This window comes from Bos taurus, chromosome 13 (assembly GCF_002263795.3).
Source record: "Bos taurus isolate L1 Dominette 01449 registration number 42190680 breed Hereford chromosome 13, ARS-UCD2.0, whole genome shotgun sequence".
Classification (NCBI taxonomy): Eukaryota; Metazoa; Chordata; class Mammalia; order Artiodactyla; family Bovidae; genus Bos; species Bos taurus.
Window position 1 is genome coordinate 48,262,429 of NC_037340.1, and position 22,182 is coordinate 48,284,610.

General features: G+C 38.5%; 1 protein-coding gene and 1 pseudogene across 5 annotated transcripts in view; both read right to left on the reverse strand.

Annotated features, from left to right (window-relative positions):
* FERMT1 (FERM domain containing kindlin 1) overlaps nt 1-22,182 on the reverse strand; it is a 68,773-nt gene that overhangs the window by 19,195 nt on the left and 27,396 nt on the right. For all 5 annotated transcript variants that reach the window (XR_003037690.2, XM_025000617.2, XM_059892617.1 and 2 more), the window contains 3 exons: nt 15,370-15,477; nt 14,852-14,983; nt 13,203-13,252 (listed from right to left, as the gene is read on the reverse strand). Coding sequence is in view for 4 of the 5 variants with exons in the window: in XM_025000617.2 (XP_024856385.1) it covers nt 13,203-13,252; nt 14,852-14,983; nt 15,370-15,477 (290 nt within the window). In the remaining variant the exon portion in view is untranslated. The remainder of the gene's footprint in view (nt 1-13,202; nt 13,253-14,851; nt 14,984-15,369; nt 15,478-22,182) is intronic.
* On the reverse strand, nt 8-13,196 carry LOC132346918 (developmental pluripotency-associated protein 2-like; annotated as a pseudogene).

Here is a 22,182-nt window from a genome sequence, read left to right on the forward strand (position 1 = left end):
GGACACATTGCAAATTCAAGCGAATCAAGATGCTCTAGAGATCCTTTCAAACAACATTCTCTTTATTTTTTAATAATTTTCAAATTGCTAACTCATTTCTAAAAATGGACAATGGGGGTTTTGATATGAGATGTAGAAGTTAACACAAAATTTCAGGAGCTAGACCACTCAGTGCTACACTTTGGCTCTGCGGTATAAATGTGTGACCCTGGGAAAGACACTGTGTCTGTTTGGGTCATGTGTGCTACTTCTGTGTGATGGGAGAGTATCAGCCTCGAATTCACAGGGCTTTTGTGAGGGTAGAAAGAGGTAATTTCTGTAAAGTGCCTGGCAAACTGAAGTGCTCAACAAATTATTATTATTGTGATGATGTGAGAAACATCCATGAATATGGCGACATCTAAAATTTCAATTTATTTCTTGATTCTGAAAAAGCTCTCCATATGGACAACGCAAGCTTCAAGTTACAGACATAAAGACCAGATATAAAAGTAAGCAACCTTTTCTGTATTTTCCTCTTGACCCTAAGAGAAACCAACCAGAAAATTCCCAGTGAGCCACGGAAATCACCAAAATCTATAGCTAATCCGTGTAGACCCGACTGTTATTAAAAAATATTTTGAGGAAAGATTTCTAACCATGGTATCTGTTTAGGCCAGAAAACTGTACTCTGGGCTAGACAAGGTTGGCAGTGCCAAAAGAAGACCTCAGCTGAGTCATTCAAACTAGGAAACGAGAGAGCAAGCTGGGGAGCAGGGAAGAGGGTACAGCTAGACAGAGAAAAGGTAGCAGGTTTCATATGTGGTTCAGTGGGACAATTCTGGCTTTGGGGGTGGATCAGGGTACCTCGTATCAGAGAGGTGGGTTTCTGCATTCAAGAATGGGAGGAAGACAGGAAGCTTGGGGTTAACTGCACTCACATATGCTTCTAGGCAAGTCTTTTAACATGTTGGTACTAATCTTTGTCAGCTAAAAATGTGCTATCCTTAACACAAGGATAAGGGAAATGTTAATTTAAAAAACCAGCATATTACAGGAGATTGTTACATAACAGTTATATAATAAAATTGAAAAACATTATATGTAGTTAATATTTCCCAGATTTAACAAACTACTACTTAAAAAAGTTTTATCATGTTGAGAATTGTAAGCTAATTTTAAGGGACACATTTAAAAGGTACCTGTCTAAGAATCAGATTTTCCAAAGTTAATGTTTTCAAAATAAAATCTAAGGACGCAGCCTACAAACAAAATATAGTGAAGTCTCAGTTTAGTCTCGGGTGTCTAAATATTTCTATTCAGAATTAAGAATGAAACTCTGTTTCTCCATTTTAATCGGACTTGAAACATATCAACAGATTTTAAACTCTTCCTACTATCTTCTTCCAGGTTGGGTCATCCTCCAACTGCTGTCCCATATCCCCAGACTCTCATTCCATGTTCCAGAGACTGAGGAAAGGCAGGGAAAGAAGAGTGGAGAAGGCGTCAGAACGGGGAATGATGTACACAAGAATGAGACAGTCCCTTGTACACTGGAAACTATATGACATTGTTGAAAGAAACTGGAGAAGACACAGATATATGGGAAGATACTCCATGTTCATGGACTGGAAGAATTAACATAATTAAAATGTTCATATTACCTAAAGCAATCTGCAGATTCAGTGCAATCCCTATCAAAATCCCAAGAATGTTTTTCACAGATAAAGAGCAAAAATTTCTAAAGTCTATATGGAACCACAAAAAACTCTGAATAGCCAAAGTAATCCTGATGAGGGTAGGGGGACAAAGCTGGAGGTATCACAGTCCCGGGTTTTAAACTATATCACAAAGCCACAGTAATCAAAACAGCATGGTATAAGCAGAAAAACCCATGTACATGTGGACAATTAATTTAGATAAAGGAGCAAAGCACATACAATGGGGAAAGAATAGTCTCTTCAATAAATGGTGTTGGAAAAACTGGACTGTTACAGGCAAAAAAATGAAATGAGATCACCATCTTATTGTTGTTGTTTAGTTGCTAAGTCATGCCCTACTCTTTTGTGACTCCATGGACTGTAGCCTGTCAGTCCACGGGATTTGTCCATGGATTTTCCATGGGATTTTCCAGGCAAGAATACTGGAGGGGGTTGTCATTTCCTTATCCAGAGGGTCTTGCCAACTCAGGGATCAAACCCATGTCTCTTGCAATGGCAGATGGATTTTTTACCACTGAGCCACCTGGGAAGCTTATTATCTTATACCATACACAAAAAACAACTCAAAATGGATTAAAGACTTGAATGAAAAACGTGAAACCATAAAACTCCTAGAAGAAGAATACATAGGCATTACACCTATGTTTGCCAACATTGTTTAGATATTGGTCTTAGCAATATCTTTCTAGCTAAGTCTCCTCAAGCAAGGGAAACAAAAGCAAATTTTAAAAACTGGATTTTAAGAAGATTCTGGATGGCAAAGGAAACCATCAACAAAATGAGCAGACAAGCTACAGAATGGAAGAGGATATTTGCAAATGATATATCCAATAAAGCAAATATATATATCCAAAATATATAAAGAGCTCATATAATTCAACAATAACAAAAAACAAACAACCCAGTTAAAGACTGAGCAGAGGAGATGAATAGACACTTTCCCAAAGACATACAGGTGACCAATAGGTACATGGAAAGATGTTCAACATCACTAATTATTAGGGAAATGCAAATCAAAGCCACAAGGTTAAAATCACTTCATGCTTGTTAGACTGGCTATTATGAAAAATAGAAATAAAAAGTGTTGGTGAGATTATGGAGAAAAGAGAACTCTCACACACTGTTTGTTGGTGGTAATGTAAGTTGATGTAGCTACCATGGAAAACAATATGGAGATTCCTCAAAAAATTAAGAATAGAACTACTGTATAACTCAGCAATTTCATTTCTCTGAGTATTTATCCAAAGAATATGAAAACACTAATTTGAAAAGATATATGCACCCCTATGTTCAATGTGGCATTATTTACTATAGCCAAGATATGAAAACAACCAGAGTATCCATCAATAAATGAATAAAGAAGATATGATATGAACATGTATATGAATATATATGTATATTTTCAATATATATATTCACAATGAAATATTAGCCACAAAATAGAATGAAATCTTATCATTTGTCATGGACTTTGAGGGTACTACATTAAGTGCAATAAGTCATACAGAGGAAGACAAATTCATTCATGTGTGGAATACAAAAAACTAATTAAAAACAGACAAAATAAATGAACAAACCAAAACAAACACATAGATATAGAAATGAGAGTAGCAGTTACTAGAAGGGGAGGGTTGGGGAAAGGGGGGCACAATGGGTTAAAGGGATAAACTATATGGTGGTGGTGGTTGTGGTTTAGTTGCTAAAATTGTGTCTGACTCTTGTGACCCCATAGACTGTGGCCCACCAGGCACTTCTGTCCATGGGATTTTCCAGGAAGTATACTGGAGTGTGTTGTCATTTCCTTCTCCAAGGGATCTTCTGGACCCAGGGACTGAACCTGTGTCTCCTGCAATGCAGGCAGATTCTTTACCACTGAGCCACCAGGGAAGCCCATGGTGATAGATGGAAACTAAATTTTGGTGGTAAGCACACTGTAGGGTACACAGAAGTAGAAATATAATGATGTATATGTGAAAATTACATAATACTATAAATCAGTGTTACCTCAATAAAAATAAATGAAAAAGTAATCCATAAATTTTATCTGAAGAATGACAAAGAGAAATAAAAGAAAAAAGAATGAGACAGTCTCAAATCCTCATGGAGCTTCCCTTTTAAAGAGGGAAATGTATAAGTAAATAAATATAAAAAAATGTGGTAAGTCACACAACAAGGATCTAGGAGTTGTAACAGAGGACACAATGTTTAAACTCAGAATGAAAGATCAATAAGCATTTGATGGGAGGAACAGAAAAGAAATTTCAAAAAGAAAAGTGCAGGCAACTGCATGTCCAAAATGCAGAGGTGAGTCAGAGTTGGGTACCTTGCTGGTAGAAGTTGGGTCAACACTTCCTGGACATCTCCCTTATGCTGGGTGCTGCTGGGTTGAGCCATGGAAATGGGCAGAGGGGCAGTTTCTGAAACTATGTCATTTCCATGTCAGGGCTGATGAAGACAAGAACAGCAAGCAGGCTGAGGCCACTGTGGGCCTCTGGATGTATGGCTAAGAAGTTGGACTTTATTTTCTAGAAAAATGGTTCTCAAACTCTGGTGTTCATAAGACATGGAAGGGAACTTATTGGAGATATATAAGCCTGGACCCATTCCCAGAGTCCTATTCAGCAGGTTCAGTTTAGGGCACAGGTGTCTGCAATTTAGGTAAGCTTTCCTAACATGGTTTCCTAGTTTGCCCCATAATCTCCAAAGTAAATCTGGGCACAATCTATCTTTAAAATATTTTGAGTACCTACTTCCTAACATATTTACAGTTATTGAAAATTATATATGAAAAGTTCATTTTGTTTCAAGAAGGGAGGTTATACAAACCCCAGTGGAGGAACCACACTGTTGGCTGTGTTCACTAATTACAATATTCATATTTTAATGCTGTCTATCTGTTTGTGAAGGTTTTTGTTGAAGCAAGGCTACTAATTTTCATATTCCTTGATGTCAATCACTCACTTATGAAAATTAATCAGGATATGTTGTAATTTAGTATTTTTAATAAGTGTGTTTCAAATACACTATCACTCAATTTGGATGCTGTTTAACAGAAAAATTCTGTTTCCAGGTTTTAAGGGTGAGCAGATAATACTGTTTTAATAGGCAGGATCATTACCGGCAACACTGTGGCAATGGGAACATTTCCAAATAACTCTAAAAATGTTCTCTTCATGGCATTAATATCTTTCAAAATCTAGTTCCATACTCACTCATTTTACAATCACCTTAAAAAAATTACAGATTAAGTATCTATTATTTTTAAAGTATCTGGAGACTCACTACCAATGGCCACTTACCATCACAGAAATGTCATAGATTTGGAACAGTTTTTTTTTTTTAAAGTATAACACTTATAGGTAATTTTGAATGTGATAACCAGTGAGCCTTGGAGCAGGACCAAAGATTTTCATGGTCACCCTCCATCTCTTTAAAAGTACTGTAAAGAGTCTCATTTATAAATTGAATCAAACTGACAGTTTTCTATAGCACACTCTGTATGTCTGATTGGAACTTCTTTGCTATAGTAACTTGACTGTGAATAGCTCCATGAATGAATTTTATGTATAACCTCTCAGCTATAACCTTGCTGTGGAGCCATTTATTCCAAAGCAGTCTCTCCAACAGTGGTTATACTTCACAGTTAGGGGATAAATCATTGTGTTTATTAAACATATAATTGACTATTGGGATTGTATCTTGCCTGATTTATATTTAAGGGTTTGTAGCAAGTAAAATCTTGAAGAGATTGGGCATAAAGTTCTAGATTGACTTATCTTCTCTTGTGTGCTGTGTGCTAAGTCGCTTCAGTCATGTCTGACTCTGCGACCCCATGGACCTGGGTCAGGAAGATCCCCTAGAGGAGGGCATGGCCACCCATTCCAGTATTCTTGCCTGGAGAATCCTATGGACAGAGGAGCCATAGGGTTGCAAAGAGTCGGACATGACTGAAGTGACTGAGCATGCACTCATGGATGATAGCCTGCCAGACTCCTCTGTCCATGGGATTCTCCATGCAAGAATACTGGAATGGGTGACCATGTCCTCCTTCAGGGGATATTCCCGACCAAGGATCAAACCTGCATCTTTTATGTCTCCTGCATTGGCAGGCTGGTTCTTTACCACTAGTGCCACCTGGAAAGCCCTTATCTTTCCTTAGTCCTTTCAAAATATCTTCCAGCCAACAAGAAATCTGCTGCCCCTATTCTTCTTTTGTAGGAAATCTATCTTTTCTCTCAGACTTTAACAACTTTCTCTTACCAATGTTTGGCCATATCAAGATGTACATTTATATTGATTTATTTTGTTGGGATTTGAGTTTTCTGAATTTAAGGATTTTGTCCTCAACAATTATGAAAAACTCTCAAGCATTCTCTTTTTTTTAATATGTGATTTTTGCCTTATTTATAGACTTTTGTTTGTTTGTTTTTAGCAGCTTTATTCATAGTTGCCAAAACTTGGAAGCAACCCAGGTGGCCTTCAAGATATGAATGGATAAATTATGGTACATCCAGACAAAGGAGTATTCAGCATTAAGCCTAAAACTGCTAAAAAAAAATCTATTAACTAAAACAAAACCAAATTACATTCTATCAATACATAGCTAGTAACAGTCACTTTCAGGTAAACCTCAAGTACAGAATACAGACATTCCCATCTGTACTTAAGGCATCAGGCCACACTGAGGATGGTGAGGACAGAGCATAGCAATCATTGGGATGTGAGTCACTTTAACTGTGGGCTCTCCACCATTTATTCTTTTCCCCCTGATTATTAGTAAGGAGATTGAATCAGTAATCAAAAACTTCTCAACAAGTAAAACTCCAAGACCAGATGGCTCCAGTGATAAATTCTAACATTTTAAAAAATCGAGGCAAAACCAGTATATAACATTTCATTACAGGTGTACAGGGCTTTCCAGATGGCAGAGTGTTAAAGAATCCTCCTGCCAATGCAGGAGACGCAGGTTTGATCCCTGGGTCAGGAAGTTTCCCCTGGAGAAGGAAATGGCAAGTCCTCCACCAGTATTCTTGCCTGGAAAATTCCATGGACAGCAAAGGCTGTCAGACTGCAGTCCATGGGGTCCCAAAGAATCAAGCTCAACTGAACAACAGCGATTGAGCACACACACACACATAAACATGCACACACCACTACAGATATACAACATGGTAATTCTATATTTGATACTACAAAAATCTAGTTACCATGATTACCATAAAATTACCCCTATCACCCATTTCCCCACTTCACACTCCCTCCTCTCTGGTAATCACTTATTCTATTTTAAGACACAGCCCATTTAAAAGCAATAATGTTGATGTATCCAAAGGAGGTTTCTTCCTCCTCCCCATTGGGATTAATCTTTTCATAATCTTCTTATTCCTCTTAACACATTCAGGGCGTAACATATTATCTTCCAGGTCATGAAGAGAGAGGTCATCCTCCTGGGGGTGTTGGGAACCCAGGTGTGACCTGCTTGGAACTGCAGGTGAACCCAACATTCTATGTCTGCCAAGAGTGGTCTGCTGTGGACCACAAAACACCGGATGCTTGAGGCTTGGGGCAGAAAGTACTGAGAGGTGAGAAGGGCACACGAATTCACAGCCTTCGGCTGAACAGCCCTTGCAGCAATTCTTGACCATGCTGCCAGCACGGCTACCTGAGCTGAAGTTACCACATCAACCATGTTAGTCCTTTCCTCACTCTCACTCATCTTTCTTTTCTGTATACTTCCCCTCTTGGTCATCATGTTGTATTTCCTTGAACATGAGTGCATTTGGGCCTCCCGTGATGATTTAGGAACATACTGATCTTTTTCAGGATAAGCATGTTCTTGGAGTCTCTGATAAACTTCTATTTTCTGGACGTCGGTACTCAACTTAAGTTGTTGGCACCAGTTCCACAGTGTCCCGACTCACGTCGTTAATTGGAGGCAGTGTAGTTGGCTAGGGACAAACTGATCTTCTAAACCTAGAGCTCGGACAAGCTTCCTCAAGCTCCTTTGTTTGAGGAGGAGGAACTTGATCATTTGTATTCAGTGCCTCCTCTTTGACGTCTGAAGTTGAGGAAACACCTGGTTCCACTTGATGGTCTTCAACAATTTCCTCATTAACTGGATACAAAGTGAGAGTCATATTTTCTTCATCTAATGGCCCTTCAAAGAAATTCTTCCTGTAATTTGCCTTTGCCATTTCAAGGAATGCTCAGAGAAAGGCAGAGCCGCAATGTTCAATCTCTGCAGTTTAATCCTCTTAACCTGAGGGTTTCTCATTTGTTGACTTTTTATATATTTATTTGGCTGTGCAATGGCACCCCACTCCAGTACTCTCGCCTGGAAAATCCCATGGATGGAGGAGCCTGGTAGGCTGAAGTCCATGGGGTCGCTGAGAGTCGGACACGACTGAGTGACTTCACTTTCACTTTCCACTTTCATGCATTGGAGAAGGAAATGGCAACCCACTCCAGTGTTCTTGCCTGGAGAATCCCATGGATGGAGAAGCCTGGTGGGCTGCAGTCCATGGGGTCGCACAGAGTCAGACACGACTGAAGCGACTTAGCAGTAGCAGCAGCAGCATGGGCTTCAGTAGTTGTGGCTCACGGGCTTCGTTGCTCTGCAGCATGTGGAATCTTCCCAGATCAGGGATCGAACCTGTGTCTCCTGCATTGGCAAGCAGAGTCTTATCCACTGTATCACCAGGCAAGTCCAGGAGTATTCTCTTTTGAATGCTTGCTTCTCCACCCTTTTTTCCTTCTTAAACTCCTAGTTGAACCCTCTTATTCTACCTATATCATATTTTCCACTTTTATCTTTCTAAGTCCTCTCCTTAACTTTTTTTATTTTTGGCCATGCTGTGCGGCTTGTGAGATCTTAGTTTCCTGACCAGGGAACAAACCTGGGCCCTTGGCAGTGAAATCTGAGTCCTAAACACTGGACTGACAGGGGGACTCCCTTTAGCTGAGTTTTAAACTTGATGTTTAACACATGTATTCAATTTTCAATTTCTGTGACTGTGTTTTTTATTTCTTCTAGAGTTTCTAGTATTACCTTTCATTAAAATGTTTACCTTTCAGTATATTTAATGATTCCTAACCTACTACAGTACTCTTGCCTGGAAAATCCCATGGATGGAGGGGCCTGGTAGGCTGCAGTCCATGGGGTCTCGACGAATCGGACACAACTGAGCGACTTCACTTTCACTTTTCACTTTCATGCATTGAAGAAGGAAATGGCAACCCACTCCAGTGTTCTTGCCTGGAGAATCCCAGGGACGGGGAAGCCTGGCGGGCTGCCGTCTATGGGGTCGCACAGAGTCGGACACGACTGAAAGCGACTTAGCAGCAGCAGCAGCAACATACTCATTTTATGGTTTCTTCAGATTGTTCTACTACCTAATCCTCTTATTTATTGGGCCTCCTGACCTTTATGGTAGTTTATGAACTCACATGGTTAGCGATTTTTATTGGGAAGGTTTTTATTTGTTTGTTTATTTGAGGGGGTTTACTTTCTCTGTAGCTCTCTAGGTATTTCTGCAATTACATTTGCCAGGGTTTCATAGCTTTTGTGGTTTTGGACCAGTATGTTTTATTTTTCAGAATTCTTTTATCATATAAGACATTTAAATTTAGATCTACATGTGTGTGGGGCACAGACCATGGCTCTTATTTTTCAAAGGACATCGCATTTCCCCACACAGAACTCCATGCAAAGATGAACTTCTTACTCTTCCTTCCACTGATGGGCAGTTTTTCTATTCCCGGTTAAGCAAAGAAGGCAGGTCTTACCAGTTTCTGCTTTTAGGCAGTGGCTTCAGTCCTGGCTCACTGCCTCACAGGAGGCAATCCCACCTTAAATTTTGTACAGGGATTACAATCCCAGCCCTGAGCCATGAGAATCGATGTCTATAGCCTAATCTGCCTGTGCAACTGAGGCTTCATTTGTATTGTGCGTGTGTGCTATGTCACTTCAGTTGTGTCTGACTCTTTGTGACTCTATGAACTGTAGCCCACCAGGCTCCTCTGTCCTTGGGATTCTCCAGTCAAGAATACTGGAGTGGGTTGCCATGCCCTCCTCCAGGGGATCTTCCTGACCCAGGGATCGAACCGTCTCCTATGTCTCCTGCATTGGCAGGAAGGTTCTTTACCACTGAGTCACCTGGGAAGCCCTTCATTTGTATTAGGGAAAGGGAGGGAAAACCACTAGACCACTCAGGTATGGTGGTGGTTTAGTTGCTAAGTCATGTCTGGCTCTTGCAACCCCATGGACTGTAGCCTGCTAGGCTCCTCTGTCCGTGGGATTTTCCAGGCAAGAATACTGGAGTGGATTGCCATTTCCTTCTCCAGCATCTGTATTAGGTTGGTGCAAATGTAATTGCTGTTTTGGACTGTGAATTTTAAATCATTTTAACTAGGCTCAAACACATCTTTATTAATCAAAATAGGAATCATTACAATCAACACATTTTTGCCAACAAGAAATGTTTGTTTTTTCCTGTAATGTAAAAAGTCTGTGCTTCGAAATTTGATGAACTCTTGGAAAGCATTTTCTGCCTCTTGCTGGTTGTGGAAGCATTTTCCCTGCAAAAAGTTGTTGAGATGCTTGAAGAAGTGGTAGTCCAAGGTTGGCAAGAGGTCAGGTGAATATGACGAATGAGGCAAAACTTGGTACGTAGCCCAATACGTTCAACTTTTGAAGCTTTGGTTGTGTGACATGCAGTGTGGTTAGGTGTGAAGGACTGGGCCCTTCCTGTTGACCAGTGCCAGCTACAGGTGATGCAGTTTTTGGTGTATCTCATTGATTTGCTGAGCACACTTCTCAGATATAATGATTTCACTGGGATTCAGAAAGCTGTAGTGGATCAGACTGCCAGCAGATCACCAAAGAGTGATCATGACATATTTTTGGTGCAAGTTTGGCTTTGGGAAGTTCTTTGGAGTGTCTTCTTGGTCCAACCACTGAGCTGGTTGTTACTGGTCATCATATAAAATCCACTTTTTTCTTGCACGTCACAATCCAATCGAGAAATGGTTGGTGGTTGTTGTATAGGATAAGAGAAGACGCTTCAAAATGATGATTTTTTTGATTTTTGGTCAGCTCATGAGGCATCTACCTATCAAGCCTTTTCACCTTTCCAATTTGTTTCAAATGCTAAACGATTGTAGAATAGTCGATGCTGAGTTCTTTGGCAAATTCTCATGCAGTTATAAGAGGATCAGCTTTGATGATTGCTCTCAATTGGTTGTTGTCAACTTTGGACGGCCAGCACCACGCTCCTCATCTTCAAGTCTCTCATCTCCTTTGCAACACTCTTGAACTGCCACTGTACATTCATTAGCAGTTCCTGGGCTAAATGCATTATTGCAGGTTTTATGCAACATCTCTGCTGCTTTATGACCCCTTCTGAACTCAAATCAGAAAATTGCTTGAATTTGCTTTTTGTCTAATATCATTTCCATACTTTACATTTCTAAAATGAGTGTAAAATACACAGCAAGTAATGTCATTAGCAGAAAAAAATAAAGCGAGAAATATGCATTAAATGATATATAACATAACCACATTTAAGAATGTATTCCAATATCAAATGGCAAAGTTCAACAATACAAAACCACATTTACTTTTGCACCAACCTAATAGAACTGGTTCCCTCTTCATTCCCTACAAGCTGAGGAAGTCTCACTTGTGACTTCCCAGTCTCACTTCAAGATCAATTTTGTATAGGTAAGCAAGATTGAGATTTGCATCAGATCAGATACCACATTGCTAGGAAGAGAAGTCCATTATTTACATGTGGGTTCAATAGATGTGGCTTAGGAAAGAAAATGGAGCTTCACTGTCAAAGAAAAAAATTTAAAACCAAAGGGCTAGTTCAATGCTCTTCTGTTGAGGAGAGGAGGCCCAGAGAAAAGAATGGCCTATAAGGTCACACACCCACCAACAGCAGAGGTACTCCCTCCAACCTCCTTCCTCCTTTCCCTTCTCCTTTTCTGTGTCATCAGCTCCACTCTCCCTCTTCCCTTTGTCCTGTATTTTTTTCTTCCAGAAACAATATTATATGTTATATTCAATGCATTGAGAACTTTGGCAGACAAAGTGTCCACTGGCCAAATATGAGGACAACCTTGTGAGTTTTAGCATGAAAGTCACTTTAAAGTGATATGGATGTGGGGCTTACTTCCAGAATATCATCTCCTTCTTAGAATTTATCATTTTATAGGAAGAATACTGTCATCATTTGGTCTGTGAAGAGCTCAGTTTGCTCTATACAGAAGCTATGGCAACCAGATTTCTCTCAAGAACAATTAGTAATTTATAACGATAGATTTGTGGATTCAAATTGTTATTATTTTTTTCTGTAATTTTAACTGTAGTGATATGCATGGTTACAATTATTTATGCCACAGAAGTTAAATGAATGACCCAATTGTTTGGACCATCTGCTAAGATCACATTAAAAAAAACTCTGCAGAAACTCAGTGACAAATACTGTTACCTTTGGACTCTTATTTCTCATTTATATCTGATTCATTGCCCATTCTTTCCAAGTTTTTCTTTGAATCGTGGTAACAAAAGCAACCGGTGTTTCTTTTCAAGCCAACTAAGTGAAGTGTCAGTTTGTAAGGAAAGTCAACAAAACATAAAGTGATAGAACTTCAAACGAACCTTACTCCTTTCATCCTAACCCACCTTGGCACCATCACAAATGTGGCAGTCTTTCATTAAGAAAGTAAAAAACTTCTATTCCTTTTAACAGTTTCAAGTGATCTGAGGTGACTGGGGGGTTTATCAGAAATACTTTAACAGGTGAAGGTAGATAAACTAAGGTGTGTATATGTGTGTGTTAGTCATTCAGTCATGTCTGACTCATGGATTGTAGCCCATCAGAATCCTCTGTCCTTGGAATTCTCCAGGCAAGAATACTGGAGTGGGTAGTCACTCCCTTCTCCAGGGGATTTTCCTGACCCAGGGACTGAACCCACATCTCCTGCATTGCAGGCAGATTCTTACTCTCTGAGCCACCAGGGAAGCCAACTCTCTATAAGTCTGGGATCAAAGCTCTAGAGACAACTTGCTTTTAAATCATAAAAGAGCCTTCAAATGGTATGAGAGCCCTGAGCAGGTGGACCATAAAAGTCTGGCATATGTGTTCATGATCACCAATACCGACCATATTTATACCAGCATTTAATGAGCCAGGAACCATGTTTAATGCTTCATATGCATCATTTAATTTAATATTCCCAACATGCCCAAGAGGAGGTATATCCCCACTTCATAGATCAGGAAACTGAGGCTCAGAGACATGATGGCAATGCCTGAGATCATCCTGCTGTCGTGCGCTATGGCGCTAGGACTCCATCCATTATGTCTCTGATGCCAAAGCTTGTGCTTTTACCTTTGAACCAAGAACTTGCCTAATGGATGTTCAATTTAAACTCCTACACTCTTTACCTGCAAGATTTTGCTATGAGTAACTTCTTTCCTCTTCAAGGGTGACTTACCTAAATAATCTGAGATTATCTGCAAGTTTAGGGATATCAGTAATGTCCTCCTGAGGAAAAGCAGATAACATTTGACAAGCAGTAATTAGACAGGTGGTGCTGGTACTCTATCCCACACTGTAGCCACCTGCCACGTGGAACAATTTACATAAGAATTAACTAAATTAAATAAAATAAAAAACTCACTTCCTCAGTCATACTAGCTACATTTCCAGTAGTTTACCTCAGGGATAGGGTGAGAGAGGGCTGGGACTGAGATTAGGCACCTGTGGGGATCCTGGGGGTAACTGGTGAAGTTCTATTTCTTGATTTGGGTGGTAACTTGGCTGATAATTTATTTATTTATTTTTTTAACTTGGCTGATAATTTAATACTGATTTGTTAAGCTTTACATTTTTGTATTTTTTCACTTTCTGTGTCATATATTACACAAATGAAAAAAGATTAAAAAAAAACTGACCATACACTATCATTCAAGTTAAAAATCTGAGTTAGAAACTACTACTTTTATGTCCAAACAAAATGTTTCATAATTTTTACATCAGAGTGTATAAGAGTAGCTATATCTAGTTTACTGATATATAGAATCCTACTGATTCTCAGAAAGAATCTGGTTCAAAGTTCATTCTATGGTATAGGTTGGTGCCTATTTTCAAACTGAAAAGACTATTGTTTGGCATCACATAAAAATATTGAGGGCGTTGAGAGGGAATTTTCTATTTGTTCTAAGGATGACTTTTCCACTGTAAGTATTTGGTGGAGGAAGTCACAAAAGACAAATCCAGTTTCGTGGGGCCCAGGTCTCATAAATGTGGTTCAGGGCTTGGATCTCTTCAGAATCTGAGAATTTCATTTGTATAAGGTAGTTGCTTTTGCATTATAGCAATGTCCTATTTTAAGGAATTTAATCATAAGAGAACACACATTAAATACAATAATGTGTGTATTAGTGTATACAATACAGTGCCTCATTGCATCTATTACTATTTATACAAATTACAATGACTCTACCTCTCTGATTCAATGTGACTAAACTAATGATTGAAGAAGTTAAACAAAAGGGTGGCTCCCAACAAATGAATCAAACAAGGCAGGGCACTGCAATTATAAAGCTGACAGTTCAGCCACATCCATCCTGGATAAGAAGCAGGAGCGTTATTATCTTATGTTTTACTGGAGAGTTTTTCTTTATTTCCTAAAGTCAAAGAGTTCAGGAACTTTTTACAGTGTACAGTCTTGCCCAAAGAAATGCATGACTAGGTCAACAGATCACATGGTTTTGTATCTGTGAAGCATTCTCTGTACTTTCACAGCTACCTCATTCTTCTAGACTTCAGTTAAAGGGCCAATTTCATGTTCCACTTTAGTGAAATGGAGACCAGAGCGGTCTTTCCCTCATACCAAGCTAGCTTATTTTTAAGAAGAAGTACAGTACAAAAGAATTGTCATTGGGAGTGATAAAAATACCTTACAGTTACTTACAGAGCTGATCTGAGAAAAGCTAGTCAAGTTTAAGTTTGTTCGAGGAAGAGAGTATTTTCCTTTCTTCAAAATCAGACAAAATATTCCCTTATTTATAATAAAAAAGCTCATTTATACTTGCCAATCGGAGCAAAGCCACAATTCTGAGTTATCAGAAACATTCATACCAAAGTGTTGTCTGCTTTTCCGCCTTCCAGGGTCACTTCCAAATTAGAAAGTGCTGCTTCTACTTCGTCAACCTCAGACTCATTTGTAAAATCCTGTATTTCAGTGGACAACGACAGTTTGCTAATGTGATACTACAACAGAAACAGAGTTTTTAGGACTATTAGAAACACAAATGAGGAAAGAAAATACTGAACATCTCCTGGAAGGAGATCTCCCGGGTATGCATGGAAAATGACATTTTAATGTAAATTATTTTGAGATTCACGGTTAGTCATGTTCCAACTCAGTTCTTCTCCGTCATTGGTTGACCTTATTGTGCAGAAGCAATGAGGATAGCAAGACTGATGCCTTATAAGATGTATGCATGGGTTGGTTATGAGGAATATTTTAAACTTAAATTTACTACACTAATTTTCAACTCCTTTTCAAAGAAAAAATCAGTAGAAAGAAAATGAAACTTTAAGGAGAACAAATTTTCTTTGTTTCCTTCCAGAGGAAGGTACCAACGTTCCCATACCTGTAGTGCTGCAAAGATCAACATTTCTTCCTCTGTGCAGTCAATTTCTTCTAAGAGAATGGCCCACCTGGCTTGTTCATAGAGTTGGTTTATTCGGACAGCATCATACTAGAGAGAAGAACAGGCATGTGCTTATGTGTGTGTGGTGGGACATATTTACATCCCATGACACAAAAGTTTTAGAATAACAGGTCAATTCTTGTTAATCAGATGCAATGCATTTTAGTTCAGTAACTGAAAGAAACCCCTCTATCTTTCTACTACCCCAGTTCATTTTACTTCTGAATTAAGAACTTTCTTTCTCAAAATATTTCCCAGAGCTTCTTCAAGAGCCCAAACTGACCCATCTTAGTTAGACTCCATTATTTTTCCTTTCTTATCATACTTCTGTTGGTGGGAAACACAGCTAATGGAATGGTTTATGTGTTAAGTAAAATAAGGAGAAGGGGTCCTCAAGCTGATCTGTACTCTGTGTAATTCTAAGCAGAATCTTAACCCTCCACCCTCTGTATTTCAGTGGACAAGGACACAGGTTTTTAGTGGAACTTCATGCAAGCTGTTCAAGTTGGGCTGGAAAAGACAATGTTCAAATATCTCCAAGAACATTTTGAAAAATAGCAATGTTGGGAAGGTACTTTTCCTCTCAGTTATTGAAACATATAGTAAAGTGGCAGCAACTAAAACAGTGTGTTATTGCTGTGGCAATTGACAAAATGTCAATAAAGCAATATCTAGCAACAGACCTAATGCTATGCTATGCTATGCTAAGTCACTTCAGTCGTGTCCGACTCTGTGTGACCCCAGAGATGGCAGCACACCAGGCTCCCCCGTCCCTGGGATTCTCCAGGCAAGAACACTGGAGTGGGTTGCCATTTCCTTCTCCAATGCATGAAAGTGAAAAGAGTCGTGTCTGACTCCTAGCGACCCCATGGACTGCAGCCCACCAGGCTCCTCCATCCATGGGATTTTCCAGGCAAGTGTACTGGAGTAAGGACAGACCTAATGAAGGTATGTAATTTAATATAAAATAAAATGGCATTTTATAAGCAAGAGAAGCTTTCTTTCAACACTATAATAGTGTTAAAAATGCCTAGCCATTTGGAAAACAAGATAGAAAATCACAAAGCCTTACACATCCAAAATATACAGATAGATTAAAGAGTCCAAGCATGCAAAACCACAATGTGATACCACTTCACATCCACTAGGATCAATCTAACCTAAAAGACAGATAATAACAAATAGTGCTAAGAATGTGGAGAAATTGGAACCCTTATGCATTGCTTGTGGGAATGTAAAATGGTGCAGCCTCCATAAGAAACAGTTTGGCAGTTCATGGAAAAGTTGAACACAGAATAAGATCCAGCAATTCCACTCATAAGTAGATACTGAAAAAGAATGAAAACAGGGACTTGAATGGATACTTGTACTGCAATGTTCACAGTAGCATTATTCACAATAGCCCAAAAGTAGAAACAGCCAAAATATCTATCAATTGATGAATGACTAACAAAAAGAAGTATATACATACAATGAGTATTATTCAGCCTTAAAAGGGACAGGAATTCTGATACAAGCTATAACATATATGCATCTTGAAGACATTATGCTCAGTGAAAACAGACAGACACAGAAAGACAACTATTGTATGACTCCACTTATATGATGAAGTGCTGAGAATAGACAAATTCATACAGATAGGAAGTAGAATAGAGTTCACTAGCTGCTGGAGGAAGGAAAAAATGGGGAGTTCTGTTTAATGTGTATAGAATTTCTGTACAGGATGATGAAACAGTTCTGGAAATAGTGGTGATAGTTGCACAACACTGTGATTGTACTTCTTGCCACTGAGCTGTAGACCTGAAAATGATTAAAATGACAAATGTTATATTTTGTATATTTTAGCACAATTAAAAAAAGTCAAAGGAAAAAAACCCCAGATGGGTACATGAATGGTCACAGCAGCATTAGTCACAATAACCAAAAAATAGAAATAATTCAGATGTCCATGATAAAACATGGCATATACATATAATAGAATATTATTTGGCAATAAAAAGAAATAAAATACTGATACATGCTACAATACAGATGGACCCTGAAGATATGCTAAAGGAAAGAAACTGTCACAGAGTACCACGTATTTTGTATATTGTATAATTCCATTTACATGAAATGTCCAGAACAGGCCAATCCACAGAGGTAGAAAGCAGACTGATGGTTGCTGAGGACTGGGAGCATTGGAGGGAAATGGGAAGAGACTCCTAATGGGTGATAAGATTTCTTGATGGGATGATGAAAATGCTCTGAAATTACATAGCAGCAATGGTTGCACAACTCTGAATATACTAAAAACCACTGACTTGTACATTTTAAATGAGTGAAATGTTGGTACGTGAAATGCATGGTATATGATTTTATATCTAAAGGCATATTATATTTAAAAATCTAAGGTAACAATCAAAACTATTAGAAGGAAACACAATAGAAAACTTTGTTTTCTTTCAGAGAGGAAGCCCTTTCTAAGCAAGACAGGAAGCCTTTAGGTTATGATGCATAAGGCTGACTTTACAATCATTTTAAAATCATTAAAAAAAAAAAACATTTAAACATTTTTAATGGCGAAAAATACCCTAGAGAAGATTATACGTTAAGACAAGATATAGATTGAAAGAAAATATTTGAAAGAAAATATTTGCAATAAGTGCTCCTATAAATCAATATGACAAGTATAAAGAATTCATAAAAATGGGGCAAATATATATAAACAGGCAATTCACAGATGAAACCAAAATGGCCACATAAACATTGGAAAATATGCTCGACCTCACTAATAATCAGAGAAGTAAAACTAAAACCTGATGACATAATTTCTATTTTCCTATCAGATTTATCTAGTTGTAAGTACTGATAATGTGTGGTGTTGGTGAGGATGTAGTGTAAACTGGCACTTACACATGTGTCAGTAGGAAGCACTTTGGCAGGATCTTGAAATGTCTTTTTGCCCTTTCATGAGCATGTCCATGGCTACTATTCTAAAGAGATAGAAAGCATTCATCAAAGAAGCAACCCACAGGTCCTGATAAACTATGCTTTAGCCTTTTCTTTGATTATTTTGTAGTAGTTAAAAAAAGTGAGTCAGACACATATATGCTGACATAAAAATATGGCTGATATAAAGTAAAAAGAAGCAAGCTACAAAACAAATACACATTTATAAATGTATGTGAAAAAATCTGCAAGGATGGTTAATCATTACGCTGTTAACCATGGCTACCTCTCAGGAGAAAGATCTTGGTAAAGGATTACTTTCCATTTTTACTGGAACTACTTCCTTTTTATGTTTGATTTTTAAAAATTCCTTTTAAAAATACATATGAAATTTACCATCTTAACCATTTTTAAGTATACACAGTGGCATTAAGTACACTCGCATTGACTACCATCTGACTCCAGAACTTCTTTCATCTTGCAAAACTGGAATTCTGTTCCAATTAAACAGTAACTCCTATGTTTGATTTTCTTTTTTTCCCTTCATATTGAGTTTATACTGTATCCTTTAAAAAAGATAAAAATGTTGAAGAAAACATGGTGGAGAAATAGAAAGACATTCAGAGCATGTAAACAGGTTTATCATTGGTTGGTTAGCGTGAGTCCACTTTTCCTTTTGCATTAACTTTATGCATGTGGGACTGTGACCTGCCCCCAGGCTTTCTCCTTCTCACGGCTTTTAAAACTGATTGGAAAGGAGGGCCAGTGCAGATCCAAGTGTGTGGTTTTCAGGAGGCTGGAATAATAACAATCTCAAGAAAGTCTGTCCTTGTTTTCTTAACTTTGCCAGGTGTCATGGAAACCCTCAGGAGTTTGCCCCAGAATCCTCCAAAAACAAACTGAAACATGACACGCATGAAAACACCCATGGCAGCATTATTCACAACAGCTCCAAACCAGAAACACTTGAATGTCCCTCAAACTGAAGATCAATAAACAAAATGTATCCACATGTATCCATCCACAGATGGGACACCACTCAGGCAGAAACACAGATACACATCAAAGCCATCATGCCCAATGAAAGAATCCAGACACAAGCTACATGCTGTAGATTCCGTATGTGAAATTTCTAGAAAAGGCAAAACTCAAGACAGAAAGCAGATCAGGTGCAGGCTGGGGCTGGGGACAGAGACTGACCACAAATGGGTATGATTGGAAACGTTTTTGTGTGATGCAAGTGTTATTAAAATGAGATTGTGGTGATGGCTACACGACTATGTAAATTTACTAAAAATTACATTGTACACTTACAATGGTGAATTTTATGGCATGTCAATTATACTACCATCCAAAGACATGAAAACTAAAAAACCCACACATACACACCAAAAACCAGGCAACCAACTCCCAACCCTCTCCCTACAAAAGGCCCCTGCCCTGAATTCAAGCTGACACACACAATTTAAATAGTATGTGCAGTTGCTGAAATTTGAATTGGGCTAATAAACTGTCATTTGTCATATAATATTTATATATATCTGTGTGCACGTATGTATCTATTGGTCTAACTATCACTCCTTCTCTGTCTACTTAGTGAAAATAAACTAAATCACCCAATAAGGCTTTTCTCTCAAATGCAGTCAGTACAGATTTAAAAAATTGAATACGCGCTTCCACACCTAAAATTACTTATCTCTTTTCCATTCCCAAGTCTGGTAAAACAATTCTTTGAAAGTATTGGTTAATAAGAGTTGCCTACTTTTCCAGACTGACATCAGGAGAACAGGCTGGGCCAGGCCTGGCTCTTGCTGAGGAACCCCAGATCGTCTGCTGCGTCCAGAGAGCTCTGGACTTTCCTCTTTGGACTGTTCGCGTTCCCACTGAGCACAGGGTCCTGGGTCTTTTGCAGGTTCATTTGCTAAGAGGGGCCTCAAAAGATTTTCCCTGAGAACTCTTTCAGGGGTTTCAGTGATTCAGAAACATGTTTTTCCCTGGTGGGGACTGGCTACTGCTGCCCTCTCCTTGGCCCTCGATTTCCTTTGTCTCCCGGTTAATTGAAAATAGAAATCACCAAAACATGTGGCCTCTGCCACCTCCACTGCTCAAATTCATTTTTCCTCATCTAGTCAGTTCAATAAACCTCTCTCTCCTTCCACCAATCAACAATATGAAAAAATAATAAAGCCTACCTCCCATAGGTTTCATGCTCTCAGGAGAGGATTACTATTTGATCTAATCATTCAAGATTCTTTGTTAGTTGGGTAGCAACTTTTAGTATCTTTTAAGCCTCTTATAAAACTGACATGCCTTTTCTGGAGAAGGAAATGGCACCCCATTCCAGTACTTTTGCCTGGGAAATCCCATGGATAGAGGAGTCTGGTGGGCTACAGTCCATGGGGTTGCAAAAGAGTTGGACATGACTTAGTGGCTAAAAAACAACAACAAACCCTGCAAGATACCATCCTGCAGGTTGTTGCTCTCTTTTTTGCTGTACAGCATGCATTCCTTTTTTTGTGGTTGCTAGCTGGATGCTGTATTTAATGAAGTAGATAGGAGCACATGCTAAAAATATAGCCTCAGTACACAGAGATTATCATGCAGTTAGTATAATTTGGCATATGTGCTAATGTAATGAAAAGAAGATTACTTCAGTGAACTATTTTGTTTTTGTATTTTACTTAAAATGAAACTAATTGATTGGGGGTGTGTAAGACCCAGCATAAGGATAAAAGCAACATATTTCTAGTTATGTGATGATCAAGATTTATCATGTCTGTGTTGCTATATGGCCTCTGTTCAGTAATCTTAAATCTAATTTTAGGCCTAAAATTCCCATTTTACTCCAGAGTAAAAAATGAGTATATTGAAGCATAGACCTTGACTATGTAACTTTAAAGAATTAATAGAACTCTGTAAACCCTGTTATATTATTTTTGTAAAAAACAAATGTAAATGTATATATGCACCTATCTATCTATATAGGCTTTCCTTGTGGCCTAGACAGTAAAGAATCTACCTGCAATGCAGGAGTTGATGCCTGGGTTGGGAAAATACCCTGGAGAAGGAAATGGCAACCTACTCCAGTATTCATGCCTGGAGAATTCCATGGACAGAGGAGCCTGGTGGGCTACAGTCCATGGGGTTGCAAAGAGTCAGACATGATTCAGCAACTAACACACACACACATATGTATGAAGTATGGAAGGCCCTGGTTGATTACCTCCTGCCTTGACAGCACTTTTCTCTAAGATGTTAGACTTGACTGCTGCTTGGGCAGGCCTGAAGACTGAGTGTAGTATCAAGTAGAAAACACATCTTTCAAAGACAGAGTTTGTCTGCTTCCTAACAAGGAAGTTAATAACAAAGAAACATTTTTCAAAGACGTTGGACTTTAAAAAGTCCACATGAGCCTAATAAAAGGGAAAGTGTTGCTTTGAAGTCATAAAAGTTTATTTTTTTTTTAATGCACACATTTAAAAATGCCCTTAAATGGGGCAAAAGAGTATATAATGATGAAATTAATTTTGAATGAATTTAAGAGAGACAAAAGGTGTACAATAAAAAGTCAACTCTTTCTTCCTTGTTCCGCACAAACAAGGTGGTTTCTCTACTGATTGTTTTGTATCTTGTTCCTTTTTACTCAATAATATTCCCTGACCATGTTTCCCATCAAAAGGAAGCTGACTCATTCTTCCTAATCACAACACTATATGAATGGATCATAATGTAACTAACCAGTTCCCTACTGCTGGCTGTTTAGGTGGTTTCCAGTTTTTTCCTAAAACAAACAATGTAATAATAACTATTCTTGTGTACAGA